At 38.0% G+C, this 16,586-nt stretch overlaps 1 protein-coding gene across 2 annotated transcripts in view; it reads left to right on the forward strand.

The window, feature by feature from the left end:
* MXI1 (MAX interactor 1, dimerization protein) overlaps positions 1-10,321 on the forward strand; it is an 80,873-nt gene extending 70,552 nt beyond the window's left edge. For both annotated transcript variants that reach the window (XM_032423021.1, XM_032423022.1), the window contains exons 4-6: positions 4,266-4,380; positions 4,998-5,169; positions 9,623-10,321. In XM_032423021.1, the coding sequence (XP_032278912.1) occupies positions 4,266-4,380; positions 4,998-5,169; positions 9,623-9,786 (451 nt within the window). In that variant the 3' untranslated portion in view covers positions 9,787-10,321. The remainder of the gene's footprint in view (positions 1-4,265; positions 4,381-4,997; positions 5,170-9,622) is intronic.
* Positions 10,322-16,586: the final 6,265 nt, after the last annotated feature.

Here is a 16,586-nt window from a genome sequence, read left to right on the forward strand (position 1 = left end):
AGTGTCTAATCCTCATGCTAAATTAGGAAAGATTTACATTTTATAGTTTTTACTGAGCTCTCCATGTGTTGTGAAAAGTTAAATAAATGCTAACCAGGGGGCTAAATTATTTTTCTCGTTTTCCATCAAGGCTAGTTCCATAAATTTCATAATGTCAGGTTTTTCTATTGGTTGTTAGTCTGGTGTTCATCGAAACATTCAGAACATCAGCCTTAACTTTCCCCAACCTTTTTTTTTTTTTTAATTTTAAAGATTTACTTATTTATTTTAGAGAGAGAGCACCGGTGGGCATGAGCAGGGGGAGGGGCAGAGGGAGAGGGAGAGAGAGAATCTCTCAGCAGACTGCTCACTGAATGCAGAGCCTGACACGGGGCTCGATCTCACAACCCTGAGATTATGACCTGAGCGAAACCAAGAGTTGGATGCTCAGCTGAGCCCCCAGGCACCCCCCTCACCCCCAGCCTTCTTAACCTGCTTTGACTAAAGGTGCAGGACTATGCCATTCATGAATCCTTGTTCTCTATATCAGCTCTTCTACTCCTTGGAGATTTGAAAAATACCACCTCATGCTACTTGCAAATTTTTTCTCCGTGCGTAAGGATTTTCAAATCAAACCAAGGTTGTTGGTTTTTTGTTGTTGTTTTTTTCTGTCTTGTCCTCTTTCCTTCCTCCAGTGTCTTACGGCCCATGATTTGGCAACCCCATACAGGAGGCTCCTGAGCCACCAGTCACATGAGAATGAAGGCAAGAAAGAAAGGACCAGATGGCATCAAAAGATATGCCTTTCTAGGTCGTTGGTGGTTAAGCTTGCAATCTGGTTTACCAGCAGGGAGACTGTGAGGGAAAGGGTGGAGGGCAGCACAGCACCATTGTAAGGGAAGAAGAGTTCTGCCATACAGTGTGCTTCAGTAATCTGCTGGGGAGAAGAGAGTTACACGTCAGGTGTATGAGTTTTTTGATTAGACTTCCCAGTTTACAGTCACAGGGTATCACATTGCTCTTGGAAGGGTGAATTTACCTAAAACTGGCATAATAAGCACATGTGGAAAACTGTGTGCAGTATTTGGATGGCAGCTTTGAAAAGTGTGGCTCCCACTTGGTCAGTTTCTGTCCTTCAACTGCAATTAACCTTTTGTTACTCTATTCTCCAAATGTCTGATTGTCTTACAAGTATAAAAACTGGAGGAAATGACATTTGGCTCTCACAGAGAGACCTTTCCCCACAGGAGAGCAAAGGACATCATTTACCATTCATTCTTCATACTCTTACCTATTTTAGAGGATTGTATGTATAAAACATGGAAAATGGCATCACTGGTCTTTGTGAGACATGATAACTCAGGGTATGTTTTCTTAAGCTGTAACTTGGAGCACATTTATAATTACTTGACTGAAGAAATGTTCAGTAGTGGCTAATAAAAAATATTTTAGAGGGCAGTCTGCCTTTGCTGTTCATCTAGCCATCTTACACGTTGACTCCCTTGGCCTGGGCAGATTCTGATTTGTCAGTGCTATTGCAGACCACCAGACTGCTGAACTTGGCTGATATTTCCATACAAAATTCCAACTTCGTTGTTTTCCCCTGAAAGAAAAAAGTAACTTGATTTCAATATATGAACTTGAGTCCTATACTCTTTTAATTACCTTGAAAAGCCTTGCTTTTTCATAGACAAATTCAGTATCCCTCAAGTCCAAAGTCAAGTTTCAGCTTCTCTTATAAGTTGCTTTCTCCAGTTACAATCTCCCATTTTATTCAGATTCTGTTGCCCTGGATTTCTGTATGACTCATTTCATTATGAACGAAATGAAACCAAACAATATGTTTCATTCTGTAGTCTAGATTACAAACTCTTGGAAGTTCACGTTTCTTTTTTGACTTCTACCACTCAAGCAAGTGTGTGGAATATTGCTGAATACACAAAGTCATGTAGTAAATATATATCTCAAGAAGAAGAAAGAGAAAAAAAATAGACATTTTAATATTATGTTAGTTGATTTCTACCTAGATTTTAATATGACTTAGATCTCACAAAGCAAAAAGTGACGCACCCATTTTTTTCCTTGATGTAAAACTCTCGTAAGGAGTCATTCTGAAGTTCCTTAAACTCAATGTAAAAGATATTTCCTGTATATGCACTGAATTTCTGGGGTTAAGTAAATAAAATTGACAAGTTATTCTTGTGGCAACATGTTAACTTTACTTGTTAGTTGCTCTATTAACTTTTTTAGATGACTGAATTCAGAGCCCCCTTGGGAGCCTCTAGTTATTAGCAAAACAACCACCAGTCTTTCTCTCCATCCTCCAGTCACATCATACGAGTGCAGTTGTGGGGCATATCCTATAATAATTCTAATGAAGAGTTTAAAGGCACTTTCTACTATGGATTTTTTTGTTTTGTTTCTTGTTTTAGTCTGCTCAGCCAGAGCACTCAGTGATCATGTGAGTCCTCACTTGAGAGGTTTTCCAGTTAAAAATGAGAATTTTACTAAAGGTTCTATGATTTGGGGTAGCACAGCAGGAGAGCAGATGACTTTAAAATTGTTAAATCTCATTAAGGGGAATCCATTGATATACCTTTAATTTAGGGGAAAATTTAAAATTCCTTTATCTACATCAGATATGTCAGATTTCAGCCTGGAGCCAACTATTAGATTTGAGTTACTGAACTCAGTAAAGAGATTTGGAATGGAAATACTAATGGACCCCTAACTATAGCTGGGGTAGTGGGTATTGGAAGAATCTTGACAGTTCATTACCAAACCTCTGACCTCACTACCCTTAATCATCCTTGCTTGTCAGTGACATAATTGGTTGCTTTTTGTCTTCTCCTGCCCCGCTTTCAAATTGCTAGCATTTGAGAATTTCACTTATTATTTCTTGTGTATTAAGACCAAGAAAGCATAGTTTGGTGGGTGAACTAGTAAAACCATTTTGGCCCTCTTTGAGAGGATGATGTGTTTTGTTCCTGGTGCAATTGAGACAGTTGCTAAATGGTCAATTATAACTCTTTAAGGAATAAGGATAACCTGTGAACACGTTTGTGGATTTTCTTTTCAGATATACTATTTATTAATTGCTGAATTATGTTATGCCTATGAAGCACAGATCCAAAGATGTGGACTAGCATTGTTTTAGTGTACAATTATGTACCCAGAACTCTCATCATGGTGATCATAGTACCTTTAGGATATAGGGAAGGTAAATCCATGAGACTGTGCTGAAGTTGCCCATAGGATGGGTGGATTAAAGAATGCAATAATTTTAGTAAAGAATTTTGTCAGGGTGCCTGGGTGGCTCAGTCGTTAAGCATCTGCCTTCGGCTCAGGTCATGATCCCAAGGTCCTGGGATCAAGCCCCATGTTGGACTCCCTGCTCAGCGGGGAGCCTGCTTCTCTCTCCCTCTGCCCTCCCCTGCTTGTGCTCTCTCATTCTCTCTCTCAAATAAATAAACAAAAATCTTTAAAAATTTTTGTTACCTAGCTTTTTCCCATGTGTAGAAAATTGGAGGTGGGATAATGAGAGAGGGAGGAGAGGGAGAGAAATAAAAATTTAAAACTAATGAGCTGGTACACTGAGATATTAGGAAACAGGTGTTTATGGGTTTTTGTTTCAGTGGCTGAAATTGACCACAGAGCCATATATTTTGCCTAACCCTGTCCTAGCTGATGACACAATTTTCCTGTTTCTAATGTGTTGAATCATATGAAGTTGCCATTTTTTATAAGTGAGAATTGTATATCAGAAATTTTCTGTGGTTCATCCTAATACGTAACGTGTAACACTGTAGGATGGCTACAGTTGTAGAGAGAGGTGTGTGTAAAAGATGGGAGAGGAGAAATGGAAATTCGTGAGCAATTTATACCCCGTGGGGGTACTCCAGCTGAAAACTGCTACTCTAGCCTGTGGTTCTAGGCATTCAAAATCAAATACAGTTAATTGCCCTAGTATGCTTTCCTACTTCCACATTAATACAGTTGGAGACAGTTTATGGGGTGGCTTAAAAATTAAATCAACTCTGACAGAGATTACCACTGGGGATGATGATCTGAAGTGACCGTGTCTGCAGAGTACAACAGAAATGGCAGCGACTGAAAACCAGTAGGCATGCCCGTACTTGCACATACTTTGAAACTGAAGAATTAGGGGTGTAACATGGATTGAGACTAAATAATCTGTGAATTATTATTTGTCTTAAAATGGGTTTTAGGATGTTTCTAGTGGAATATTCAGGCTGTGCTGATTTGGTTTTTGTTGTCTTTTGTAGACGAGCTCATCTGCGCCTGTGTTTAGAACGCCTAAAAGTTCTGATTCCACTAGGACCAGACTGTACCAGGCACACAACACTTGGTTTGCTTAACAAAGCCAAAGCACACATCAAGGTGAGAATTTCTTTCATATTTGTACATGATCGTCTCAGCCCTTGTTTCATTATAAGCAATGATTCCTATTCATAAACATCAGCTAGCTCACTGTGCCCTCCTTAATAACTGACCTCAAGAAGAATCTTTCTGAAAACTTATCAGCTAACCTGATGGGAGCAACGTAACCTGATTAAATTGTTTTGACAGCATGGTCATTTGAGGAGCTGGGAATACTAGGAAACTAACAATTACTCTGCTGACCGGCAGAAGGAAGGCAGTTGTGCCCTCTGGTGGAGATGACTTTATTTGGCTGTGTCCCTCAGTATTTTTCCATCGAACTACCCAGTGCAGAGCAAGTTTCTCTTTCATGGAGATAACTTTACAGACTTTGAGAATTTCATACCGTTCTAGTAGTGTAGCATTCATTACGCACACAGAAAAAAAAAGTGAAGAAAGAACTATTTTGGTGTTTAAAAATATGTTATTTATGTATGTTTTTATATACACACACACATATATACTTGTATATTCATTCATATTTTCTCTACCAAAGAAGAAATCTTTTAAGTTGTTAGGTAAAAATGAATTTTATTGTTTGTACTGGACTGTACACAAGTATCATTTTATCATTTTAGAAACTTGAAGAAGCTGAAAGGAAGAGCCAGCACCAGCTAGAGAACTTGGAACGAGAACAGAGATTTTTAAAGCGGCGACTGGAACAGCTGCAGGGTCCTCAGGAGATGGAACGAATACGAATGGACAGCATTGGATCAACTATTTCTTCAGATCGTTCTGATTCAGAGCGAGGTAGGCAGTTTGCTTCTTCCCTAATGAAATACTAAGCATCCCTGTATCTAAATTTAGGCAGGGTAAGTTGGAAAGCACTGTATTTGCTTTCTTCTCTTTAGCCAGTACTGCACCATTCTGGATTTTGTGCAATCACAACATTGTCTAGCAATGCCTGAATGAACTATAAAACTTTTTTTCCTTATTATGTAGGTATATATTTTTAACTTTCTACTTTGAAACAATTTTTTTAAAGATTTTATTTGAGAGAGAGACAAAGATAGTGACAGGGAACGTGAGCTGTGAGGAGAAAGAGAAGCAGACTCCCCGCTGAGCAGGGAGCCCGACGCGAGGCTCAATCCCATGATCCCAGGACCCTGGGATCATGACCTGAGCCGAAGGCAGACGCATAACCAACTGAGCCACCCAGGCGCCCCTCTACTTTGAAACAATTTTAAACTTACAGAGAAGTTGTGTCTTCTGTAGAAAATTGTAGGGTTCTCATATACTCTTCACCCAGGTTTCCCTACTGTTGACATCTTTTGTAGACATAATACAATCACTGCAACCAGAAAATTAACATTCATGTAATTTTATTAATCTATAGACCTTACTCAAATTTCATCAGTTTTCCCACTAATGTCCTTTGTCTGATCTAGGATCCAGTGCAGGATCCAACATTGCATTAGATAGTTCCTCCGAATCTATGACCGTGACACTTTTGAAGAGTATTGGCCAGTTATTTTATTTTATTTTTTTTGGCCAGTTATTTTATACAGTGTCTCTCAAGTGTCTGATGTTTTCTCATTAAGTTGAGGTTATACATTTAGGGGGAAGAAATACCACAGAGTCATTTGTGCCCTTCTCAATTCATTATATTAGGAAGATACATGATGTTGATATGTTTTATAATTGGTGATGTTAATTTTTATGTCTATATTTTATTTTTTTTTAAAGATTTTATTTATTTATTTGACAGAGAGCGAGACAGCGAGAGAGGGAACACAAGCAGGGGGAGTGGGAGAGGGAGAAGCAGGCTTCCAACAGAGCTGGGAGCCTGATGTGGGGCTCAATCCCAGGACCCTGGGATCATGACCTGAGCCGAAGGCAGACGCTTAACTGACTGAGCCACCCAGGCGCCCCGATGTCTGTATTTTAAAGTACCACACACTTCATTTCTCTTTCCATCTGTCCCAGAACATTTGTCTTTGGCAGAATGAAAGACCAAGAATCAACCAAAAATTTTGTTTGAATTTTACTGATCTGTTCATCTAAAGCTCCCACCACATCAGGCCTCACAACACAGTAGAAGATCCCAGAGGTGAACTCTCATGATTTTAAGCCTTATAATTAGGGAAAATAGAGCTCACGAGATCTTGAGGTTTCTAAAACAAAAAAGGAATTGTTTGTAAAATTTGTTTTGACTTTTTATCATGGAAATTTTCAAACATACACAAAAGTAGAATAGAATATTGAATTCTCATGTACCCATCATCCAGTTTGAACAGCTGACAACATTCTGCCATTCTTGTTTCATTGATTCACCACCCCCTCATCCTCACCGTTTTTTCTGGAATGTTTTAAGTCAAATCCCAGATAACATTATCATTTTGTCCCTAAATACTTCAGTATGTATCTTTAATAAATGGGACTTAAAAAATAATCATAAGGCTATTATATCCCACAAAATTAATAAAGTCAGATAATCTTATTTAATGTCTAATACCATCAATTTCTGATAGATTTTCTCAAAGACGGCATTTTACCATTGGTGTGTTTGAATTAGAATCCAAACAGTCCATATTGCATTTGTTTGTGCCTTTTAGGATACTTTTCATCTATAATAGTTCTCACTTCCACATTTTTTTCTCCCCAGTGCCATTTATTTGTTGTAGAAACAATCATTTTGGGGCACTTGGGTGGCACAATCGGTTGAGTATCTGACTCTTGGTTTCAGCTCAGATAGTGATCTCGGGGTAGTGAGATCAGTCCCCCATGTCAGGCTCTGTGCAGAGTCTGCTTGGGATTCTCTCTCCCTCTATCCCTCTCCCCACTGTCCGCTCTCTCTCTCTTTCATATAAATAAATAAATCTTAAAGAAATAAAAAGGAACAGAGTCATTTTTCTTATCGAACTTCCCATGTTCTAGATTTGGCTGATTGAATCCGCATGGTATCATTTAACATATTCTTCTGTCCCTCCTATTTCCTGTAAACTGGTTGGTGGATCTAGTGGCTTGATTAAATTCAGGTTCTTTTTTTGAGGCAAGAATACTTCATAGGTGGTGCTGATACATTTATGCAAATCTCAACCTTTCACTTGATAGTTTTAGTAATCATTAATGATGGTCCCCATTATTATTTTATTAGGTATTACAAATAGTATTTTCTAATCCTGTCATTCTTTTTGCATTTATTAACTTTTTTAAATAACATTTCCTCATCAACTTTTTTGGTTACCCTGAAATCAAGTCCATATAAGGAAGATGGGATAAATGCTTTTTAAAAATTTTTGTGGTTTTTTTTTTTTTTTGTCAATTTTCTGAATTAATGAATCGGTGTCTTAGCAACCTCCAGAGGTAACAGGGTTTTTTTGTTTTGCTATTTGGTTTTGATTATCTTATGAACTCCTAGGTTTTCATGTTTTGAATGTGTTCCAATCCATTGTAGTCTTCTTTTTATTCTCTTTAATACTCAAATTTCCCATATTCCATAGAAACATTTCAAATTGATTTTTCATCCCTTTTAACACAACCCTAGGAGTCCTTGGGTTTGTTGTTGTTGTTTTGCTGTTTAAATTTGTTTTTATGTGGCACTCAGTTTTAGAGAACAAAAGTTTAACCAGAGGCAGCAGCAGGAACCTCAGGGACATGCTACATTTATGAATGACAGTGAGGTGTAGAAGGAATGAACCCAAATTAAGAGGCAGACCTTGATCCTAGTCTTTCTTCTGCTGGTTACTAGCTGTGTGACTTTGTCAGGTCTGCAGGCTTTAGCTGCCCTTCCTGCTGTTAACTCCTCCTTGTACCCACCCCACCTCCAAATTTGAGAAAGAGTGTGTCTTCATCATTATAGTTCTCATTTTTTTAGTAGTCCCCATGTGTTACTACCTCTTTCCCTGTTCTTATCTTGAAGCCCTCTTTCCCAGTGTTACAAGGGACTTTTAGTAATATCTCTAGTTCATTTGGCTAGTGCAGTCTTTCATTTTACTTTGTTATGATTGAGTACAGCAAGCTCTGTTGGATAGGGTGTTTTGATTCTATTTTCCAATTGTAGGTTGGATGAGTATTCTGTGATACCGGGAAACACCAAATAGCCTGTGAAGCATTATGGATGTAAAACAAATAGTTATGAATTCATAGGACTGTTTGTACAGCTTGTTTGGACAGATGCCTGCATTTTAGAAACAGATTTCTAAACCTTTTTGAAGCAACAAGCCCTTTTGAAAATTATACTCTTTGAAATAACTTACTCTGTCTTCTTGGGCTCAGCAAGAATTCACTTTTCCTAAAAGCAGTTGTGATCAGTATGAACTCTCAGAGTCAGCGCCAGATATGAAACTTCAGACTTTGAGCTTAAGAGAATTGAAGGATCTTGAGTTCGTTCTAGCTGTTATGCGAGAGAACAGTTTTTCAACTGCCTCTTGGTTTTTAAAATGTATTTTATGTAGTATTGGTGATTGTATATGTAGTATTTAACAAACTGTTGATAGCTGGTCATATGTGTTTAGCGATTTTTTTAAAAAATCATGTTTGATTTTGAAGTAAAGTTAAATACCATTACTGAAATGCCTTTACTGTAATCTTTGCTATTGATCTCACTATATAACTCAGAGGCTTTTAAGGCTCACACCCTCATTTCAAGCTATATTTGATGCAAGAAAATTAAATCAAATTGAAGACAAATCCCTCAGAGTTCACTCTATAATGACTGGCTTAGTTCCGTTACTGAATAGTCAGAGGTCTTTATGATGAATCCTCAAAGTCTGTAGAACTGTCTGTAGGATGAGACTGCCAAAGGCAAGAATAAACGGATAAATTTTCTAGTTCACCTATACTGTTGATGCTTTTTCTCCTCTTTAAGGCAAGTCTGATTAATAAACAACACTGAGAATTAGCTTCTAGTTTAATGCAAAACAGATGTTGTTAAACCACTTGGGGTTGGGATCTTTTAATATTAAGCACTAATTCCCAAATAGGCTGAGTGCTTTTGGTGGGAGGTCCAGACGGACTGGCGTCAAAGGCTTTAGTAAACTTGCTGATTGAGACCACCACTGGGTACCAGACATTCCCCTTGGCAAAATATACCCGTGTGTCTGTTCACCTTCAGTTACTCCTGGTATCCAGAGATCACTGATAATAAGCTTGTGTAATAATTATTTGACACTACAAAAACTAATCACTTTTTCTTGCGCCCTTTTCTCGTTAGTTCTTGAAAGTGCAGATTACTAACGCTCTTCCTTTCTCTCTCTGGCAGAGGAGATTGAAGTGGATGTGGAAAGCACAGAGTTCTCCCATGGAGAAGTGGACAGTATCAGCACCAGCAGCATCAGTGACATTGACGACCACAGCAGCCTGCAGAGTGTCGGGAGTGACGAGGGTTACTCCAGCGCCAGTGTCAAGCTCTCGTTCACTTCCTAGAACCCAGCCTGACGTAGCAGTGCAGGGCAAAACACCCACTGGGCCAGTTCAGTCCAAACAATCTCTGAAATTGGGTTCATGATGCAGTCTCCTCTTTAAAACTAAACAAAACTATACTTGAACGAAAGGGTCAAAAGACCTCTATTTAAGCAATTACTTAGCAAAAAGTGGGGCAGAGCCTCCCCAGCAGAACAAATACTCATAATATTCGTATTTGAAAATCACAGTTTCTAATGGCAGCAGAAAACTTGGAGAAATTTTCTTGATTTAGTTGATTTGAAAGAGGACATTGGAGATTCTGTCCTCTTTTTCTTCTGTAGTTTGCTCACAATACAATGAGTAGACACATTTAAGGATGGGGTTATGAACCCTTCCTGAGTTTTATGGTCCTAAAAACAAAATCAAACCTATAGTAATGAGAAGACAAGATAATCAGGCATTAACTTGGATAGCTGAACAGCTATTAAAACTCAGCCTGGGACAGCTTATCATGAAGCCTGTGGATGATCAATTCTTGAAAGAAAAAAAAAAAAAAGCAAGCTCATTTCATGCTCTGCAAAAGGAGAGACTCCCATGAAGCCTTTTGAAAGGGATCATCATGCAGCTCAGCTTTCTGTTGGATTCCATGCTAAGCAAGCTAACCTTATCCTGCATTGTTAGCAGTAGGGCACCCAACTGCCAGCTCGACAGTCAGCTGCCCTTAGGCCCTTGGGCAGCATGGGGCAGTGTGTGTCTAATAGCCTCTACCACACAGGGCCTAGGAATTCGGATTGAGGGGCCAGAAGGAAAAAGCTCTCCATGCCTCTGTGTCTGCGTGGGCCAGAAGAATTGTGCACGCAGATTAGCAGGCCAAGGTCTGAGCCACGGCAGCATTTTTATTTCAGATTTTGATAACTGTTTGTATGTGTTGAAAACCAAAATGACATCTTTTTAAAGCTTGTCCATAAAAAAACATAGATGTCTTTTATAGTGGAAAAACACATGGGAAAAAAATCATCTATTTTGATGCAGCATTTGATAATGATAAAACACCTCACACCTCACTCTTTATAGTGCACAAAATGAATGAGGTCTGGGCTAGGTAGAAAAAGGGTCAATGCTGTTTTTATTTTCTTTTAGAATCATTACCTTTTACCAGCTTTTAACCATCTGATATCTGTAGTAGACACACTATAATACTTAACATAGTTAAGTTCGGCACTTGTCTCGTTTTATTGTGAAGATCTGCGTCCATTCTCCTACAGGCAGTCTCTCTCCTTCCTCACAGTCCCACTGTGCAGGTGCTATTGTTGCTCTTATACCAATATTTCCAGAAATGTTTTAAGTGAAATTTCTTTTCTAGCCTGCACTTTGACGTCATGTGTTCCCTTTGTCTTTCAAAATCCAAGGTGTTCTCCACTCCCCACCCCCCACCCCCCTTTACCCCAGGAAGCCTTCTTGGACCCCTTATCCCTGGCTCTTTGGACTTTGTATACTTTGAATAATTTAACTACCCTTAATTACTTAAAAAAAAAAAAAAGCTTTATGATTTTCATAACTTATTGCTGATTTTAATGGGTTGTTAATTTCAGTCCTGTAGTTTTATTTTGTTTAGATAGGGCTGGCCAAGGAAAAAGAAAATAAAGACAACCATATTTAGCAGTGCAGTTGAGTTGTGTGTGTAATGTTAGACTATCCTTTGTAAGTAGCACTTTAACAGCTTTCACTGCTTCTATGTATGAAGTGTACCATCTTGGTCCCACACAAGGCCTCAGCATATACTTACTTGTTTTTGTGCTCTTCCTGTGCCTCCAAAAATATTTTATCCTTGATTGTGCTATGTTTGAGTGGAAGAAATTCTTTGAAGTAGATGTGTGAAAAACTGCATGCCTTTAGAAGCCCATTATTAGAACTTGCTACTTCAGGTGCTGGGGACTTAATGAAAAACATGATAAATTCATTTCTCTGGCCCAGGTAAATTATTTCTGGTTTCACTTATAATTACTCCTGGCTGGGTCAAAATGTTGCTCTATGTATTTGCTTACTTTTGACTTTCCCAAGGGAGACAGTTTAAAGACTCTGCTAACTACCATGGAAAGTAAGTGGAAGCAAGGATTAAGCTTCCATTTTGTTATTCCCGTGGCATTCACTTGCATCACTTGCCTAGGGCTGAAATTTCGGACTTCATTCAGGAGAACTTGAGGTGCTGCCGTTTTGTTGTTTAGGTACAGGCTGGTGGGCTGGGAAGCCTTTGTCACAAATCTATAGTACTATTTCAACTGCCCTCTAAATTACTCCTTCCCTGGGTTTGTTTTCCTTGTGGGAGGGGAGTGGATTGTATGATGAATAAGAAGTATTAATTTTTTAAAAGACAAATCGACTTTGAAGATATAAAAGTTAATTGCAAGAAATAAAAATTGTGAATGAAGAATACCCGAGTGCTTTTTGTACCACCCTTCTCTATGAAGGAAAAAATAAGAATGAGCATCCACACCTTGAGAAGCAACTATGTCCTAAATGTTTAAGTTGATACACGACTTCAGTAGTCCAGAATTAATGGCAATTTGAGTCATTGCCATTTCCTGTTCTATAAACAGGTGCCTTCTTGACTGATAACTCCACGTAACCCAACTGCAGATGGTTTAACATACCCGATAATCTTAACTGCTTCAGGTAGGACACAAAGCCATTTATTATCTGTTAATAACTTTTTAGCGTATCCCTTTGGCTACAACGATCCATTTAAATTTAAAATAAGTCTGGAAGTTCCTGTTTAGTCCCCACCCACTAACCTGAGTTAAGGTACCCTTTATGTAAGATGCCTGAGTAATGTATTAATAGATAGAGGTAAATCTTCAGTGCATATTTATTACCAAAGAAGATTCTGATGGAGTCAGACTAGTTCCTGATTAGAATAGGTATGAGAACTCTGGTAGAAATGCCTTTTCTAATCCCCGTGGCAATGACAGCTTTTAGCCTTATGAAGGGATTTTAAAAGGCAGTGGAGATTATTGAGGCAAAATTTCCTAACGTAAGGCCACATTGCCTCCTGGGTCATTTCTCACGAGAAAATTGTTTAACCTCTTGGGGAAGGTTCTTTGTTAAGTTTTCTTCCACGTGAAGAAGCAGTAGCTGCCTTTTTTCCCTTTATTATCCTTCCACCTCAAAAATTCCATACTCCCTACCAACAATAGCATAATGTGGGAAGAACAGGGTTTTTTGGGTCACATTTAAATCCTAGTTCTAATATTTGCTAAGGACTCTGGGCAAGTTAATTTCTTCATGGAGCCTGTTTCCTCCTGAAAAGTTGTTACAAATACTACCTCTATCTTGAAAGGTTTTAAGGATTAAAACTGATATATGTAAATCCCCACACATACTCAATCTAGGAGTTTGTAGCACCAAAATAAGAGGTTTGTACTTCTCCTTTCTCTGATGAATGCAACCTTCTAATTTCTTCATCCTTAATCTTGAATTTTAGTTACTCTGACTCTGGGTCTTGCAGAAAAAGACTATTTCTAATAAATAAAATGGTTCATTTTCACAGAATTCCATGACAGGTTATACTTTGTAAGAAGTCAATTTTGATGTCCTATAGATTTTTTTAAATAAAGACTTTATAAGATTGATGTATCAGCGGTTTTAGTGATTACCTGGTCTTTCTAAAAAAAGACTAACCTGAGCTTGAATCTGTTAAACACTAGTAGTAACCACTGCATAATGCCCTAGTTAATATTTACTGCTGGCCTTGCCAAGAAGAAAAGTCTTGGCCCGTGTACTAGATCTAATAGGAAACTGGTTTTCTTGTGGAATACATCTGATTCTTCCAAATAGTAAGTGTGGTTCAAAATACATGTACTGGCCGACAACCTCACTTCTTGGTTCTGTTTTACCTTTCTATACTGTCATAAATTATTAGGGGAAATGGCTTAGATGAAGCTCTTTTAAAGTACTGCCAACTACTTATAATTTTGAAATTTTTTTCCATTTCCTCAAGCTCTTAGTTCTTTGTTACAGAGGAATGCTTGAAGTCTTTATTGGTAGGGCAGTAACTGGGATATTTATCTCAGATTTTCACATCAGGGCAAAAAAACAGCATTGTAGAGACAAAAGCCATAAGATAGCTCTAAAATGCATATTAAAAATACAAATTTAAGAAGCTAGTTGCTTCTAAACTAGCAGCTTTATCACACTCTGAAAGCTATGTCAACTAAACCTGACCGTGCTTTTGGAGGGAAAAACCTGGTAAAAGAACCAAAGGGATACTTACTCCTTCCTGCATACTTCTGAGCAATGAACAATTGGACAATTACCATCTATTAAAAACTACCCTAGCTGCAGGTCTCAGGCTTCAACTCTAGTTTTCCCAGGATATAGAGTCAAGTGTCTTCCAAGCCTGAATTCTGTTTCTCTGGTCAGAAATGCACTGCATCTTGCTAAAGTGAGTACAGGGCTTGAAAGGGGAAAAAACAAAAGCACATCAGTTTTCACCAAGAAAGGCAAAATCATGAGCCAGCAAAATAATAAACATGACCCTGGGCCTCAAGTTGAGAAAGTAGCTCTTCAAACAAAAAGCAACCTTTTCTCTTAATGCATGTAACTGTGGCTTCTTTAGCTGTGATCTTAAGAAAGTAACCGGGAAAACAAATTACAATTTTAATAATTTCAGTAACTTAAATCTGTACTGGTTTCATAAAAGTGAATTGGTGAAGTGCCTGGTGTAAGTAAAATATCCGTTTTTATTTCCTGGGAACTGAAAGATGACTCTATCCAAAATTTGGTATTTTTAGCTAGTCCAGCTGTCAACTACCACAAACCCAATAGTATTCTCAGATCTGCTTTACCCCACTCAAGGCCACAAAAGAACCACCTTTATATATACTTAAGCTGAAAGGCAAAAAAGGCAATCAAAGAACCTCACAGAACTCTTAACACCTTCATCTTAAATTTTACTTTCTGTTGGCTGGGCCAAGACAAATTCTTAGAATGCCAATATTAGTCTCTGCACATTTTAAGGTATTTAAAAACCTATCTATACATAAAAAATCATAGTATAAGGGGATTCAATTACTTGTGTTTTGTTTAAACTATGGTATTACCTGTTCTATTGCCTGCTATGTTCTTCCTCTCCACTGTAGTAAAAATGCAGTTTAACTTGCAACTCTAAAACCCTAGATATAAAGAATGTTTACATTTACTGTTGAACAGGTGAATTACCATTTATACTAACTGGTTGCTTCATAGTATAATACAAATAATACAATTCAGCATATATTTATTGAACTCTAAAGATTTTAACAAATATAGAACCTTACTGCTTTTAAGATTTTTTTTTTCTTCTTTCATCTTTCAATGTCCAAGTTGAGGCAAAAAGTCAAACCAAAACTCCAAAAATATTTTTTGGCTAAATTTGCACAAGTGACATTTTTCACCTTTTATAATTACAACTACAGACACAATTTATAAAACTAGGATTTTCATTTGTTACCAGATGGTTTTCTCTTGCTATTTTTTTCTTAACATTTGAGAGAGAGCGAGCACATGCACGGGAGTGGGGGGAAGAGGGGAGGGGCAGAAGGAAAGGGAAGGAGAATCTCAAGCAGACTCGAGCTGAGTGTGGAGCCCCACACAAGGCTCCATCTCACCACCCTGAGATCATGACCTGAGCCACAATCAAGAGTCGAACGCTTAACCCACTGAGCCACCCAGGAGCCTCTTCCCTTGCTATTTTAAAGGCAGATATACTCAGCATTAAAACTGCATTGTAATGGAAAACACCCACATACACATATACTGTGACAAAGCATATTAAAATAATGAGTTATGACAGATGCATTTCATTTTGGTCTGATGCCTAATCTTAATAATTGGGCTAAGGAAATTGCCCATTAGTAATTTTTCCTTCATTTCAAAAATCAAAGTGTTTTTACATTTAATGTAAAACATGGTTCTAGGCCAGGGATGCACATCAGAATCACCTGTGGTGTTTGTCAAAAACAGACATACTTTGGCCTAAATAGGTCTGGAATAGGACCCAGATCCAGAAATCCCGCTTTTAATTTTAAGCAAGCATTAGGGTAACTTTATTATAACCTGTACTCCCTTCCCATCAGAGACATGCCCTAAAATATTCTAATATAAAAATTTTAACTTCTACTGGCATGTACTTAATATATAACTTTGGTAATTTGACAGCAGTTCAGTAATACATTTATAATTAGAGGCTTCAAATTATAAGCAATGGGCATTGTTAATGTGAATTGTCATTGTTAAGGTTAGGGAAAAAAAGTCACCATTACCACTTGCACAGTAAATAGCAAACACTTCTACAGTGTTTACCATGTCAGGTATTGTAAGCAATTTACACATATTAACTCACTCATCCTTACAACCTAACGAAACTGGTATTTTCATTCTACAGCTGAGAAAGCTAAGACAAGTTACACACACAGGTAAAAATGAGGGGCCAGGATTCTAAAGCAGTCTGGCTCCTGAGTCCTTGGCTCTTCCAGTATGGCCTTTCTACATGTTAATTAAAAAAGCATTTATTGTCTGTGATACTAAAATGTAATTATTTGGGGGGTATCAGGACTGTTCTTCCCTTGAAATGATCAGTAACAAAGTCAAATGCCAAATTTTGAGAAGATCCATGCAACCACAGCTACTTGGGGGCTGTACATGACTCACATCATGAACTCATTCTGAGTTTCAGAGCTTCAAGACTCCCTTCTTGATGGGGAAACTACATTAAATTTTATAACAGAGTGTTAAATATATAACAAAGTGTCATATTTGGTTTTAGAGTATTGAACTTAGCCACC

This window comes from Phoca vitulina, unplaced genomic scaffold, assembly GCF_004348235.1.
Source record: "Phoca vitulina isolate PV1807 unplaced genomic scaffold, GSC_HSeal_1.0 scaffold28, whole genome shotgun sequence".
Classification (NCBI taxonomy): Eukaryota; Metazoa; Chordata; class Mammalia; order Carnivora; family Phocidae; genus Phoca; species Phoca vitulina.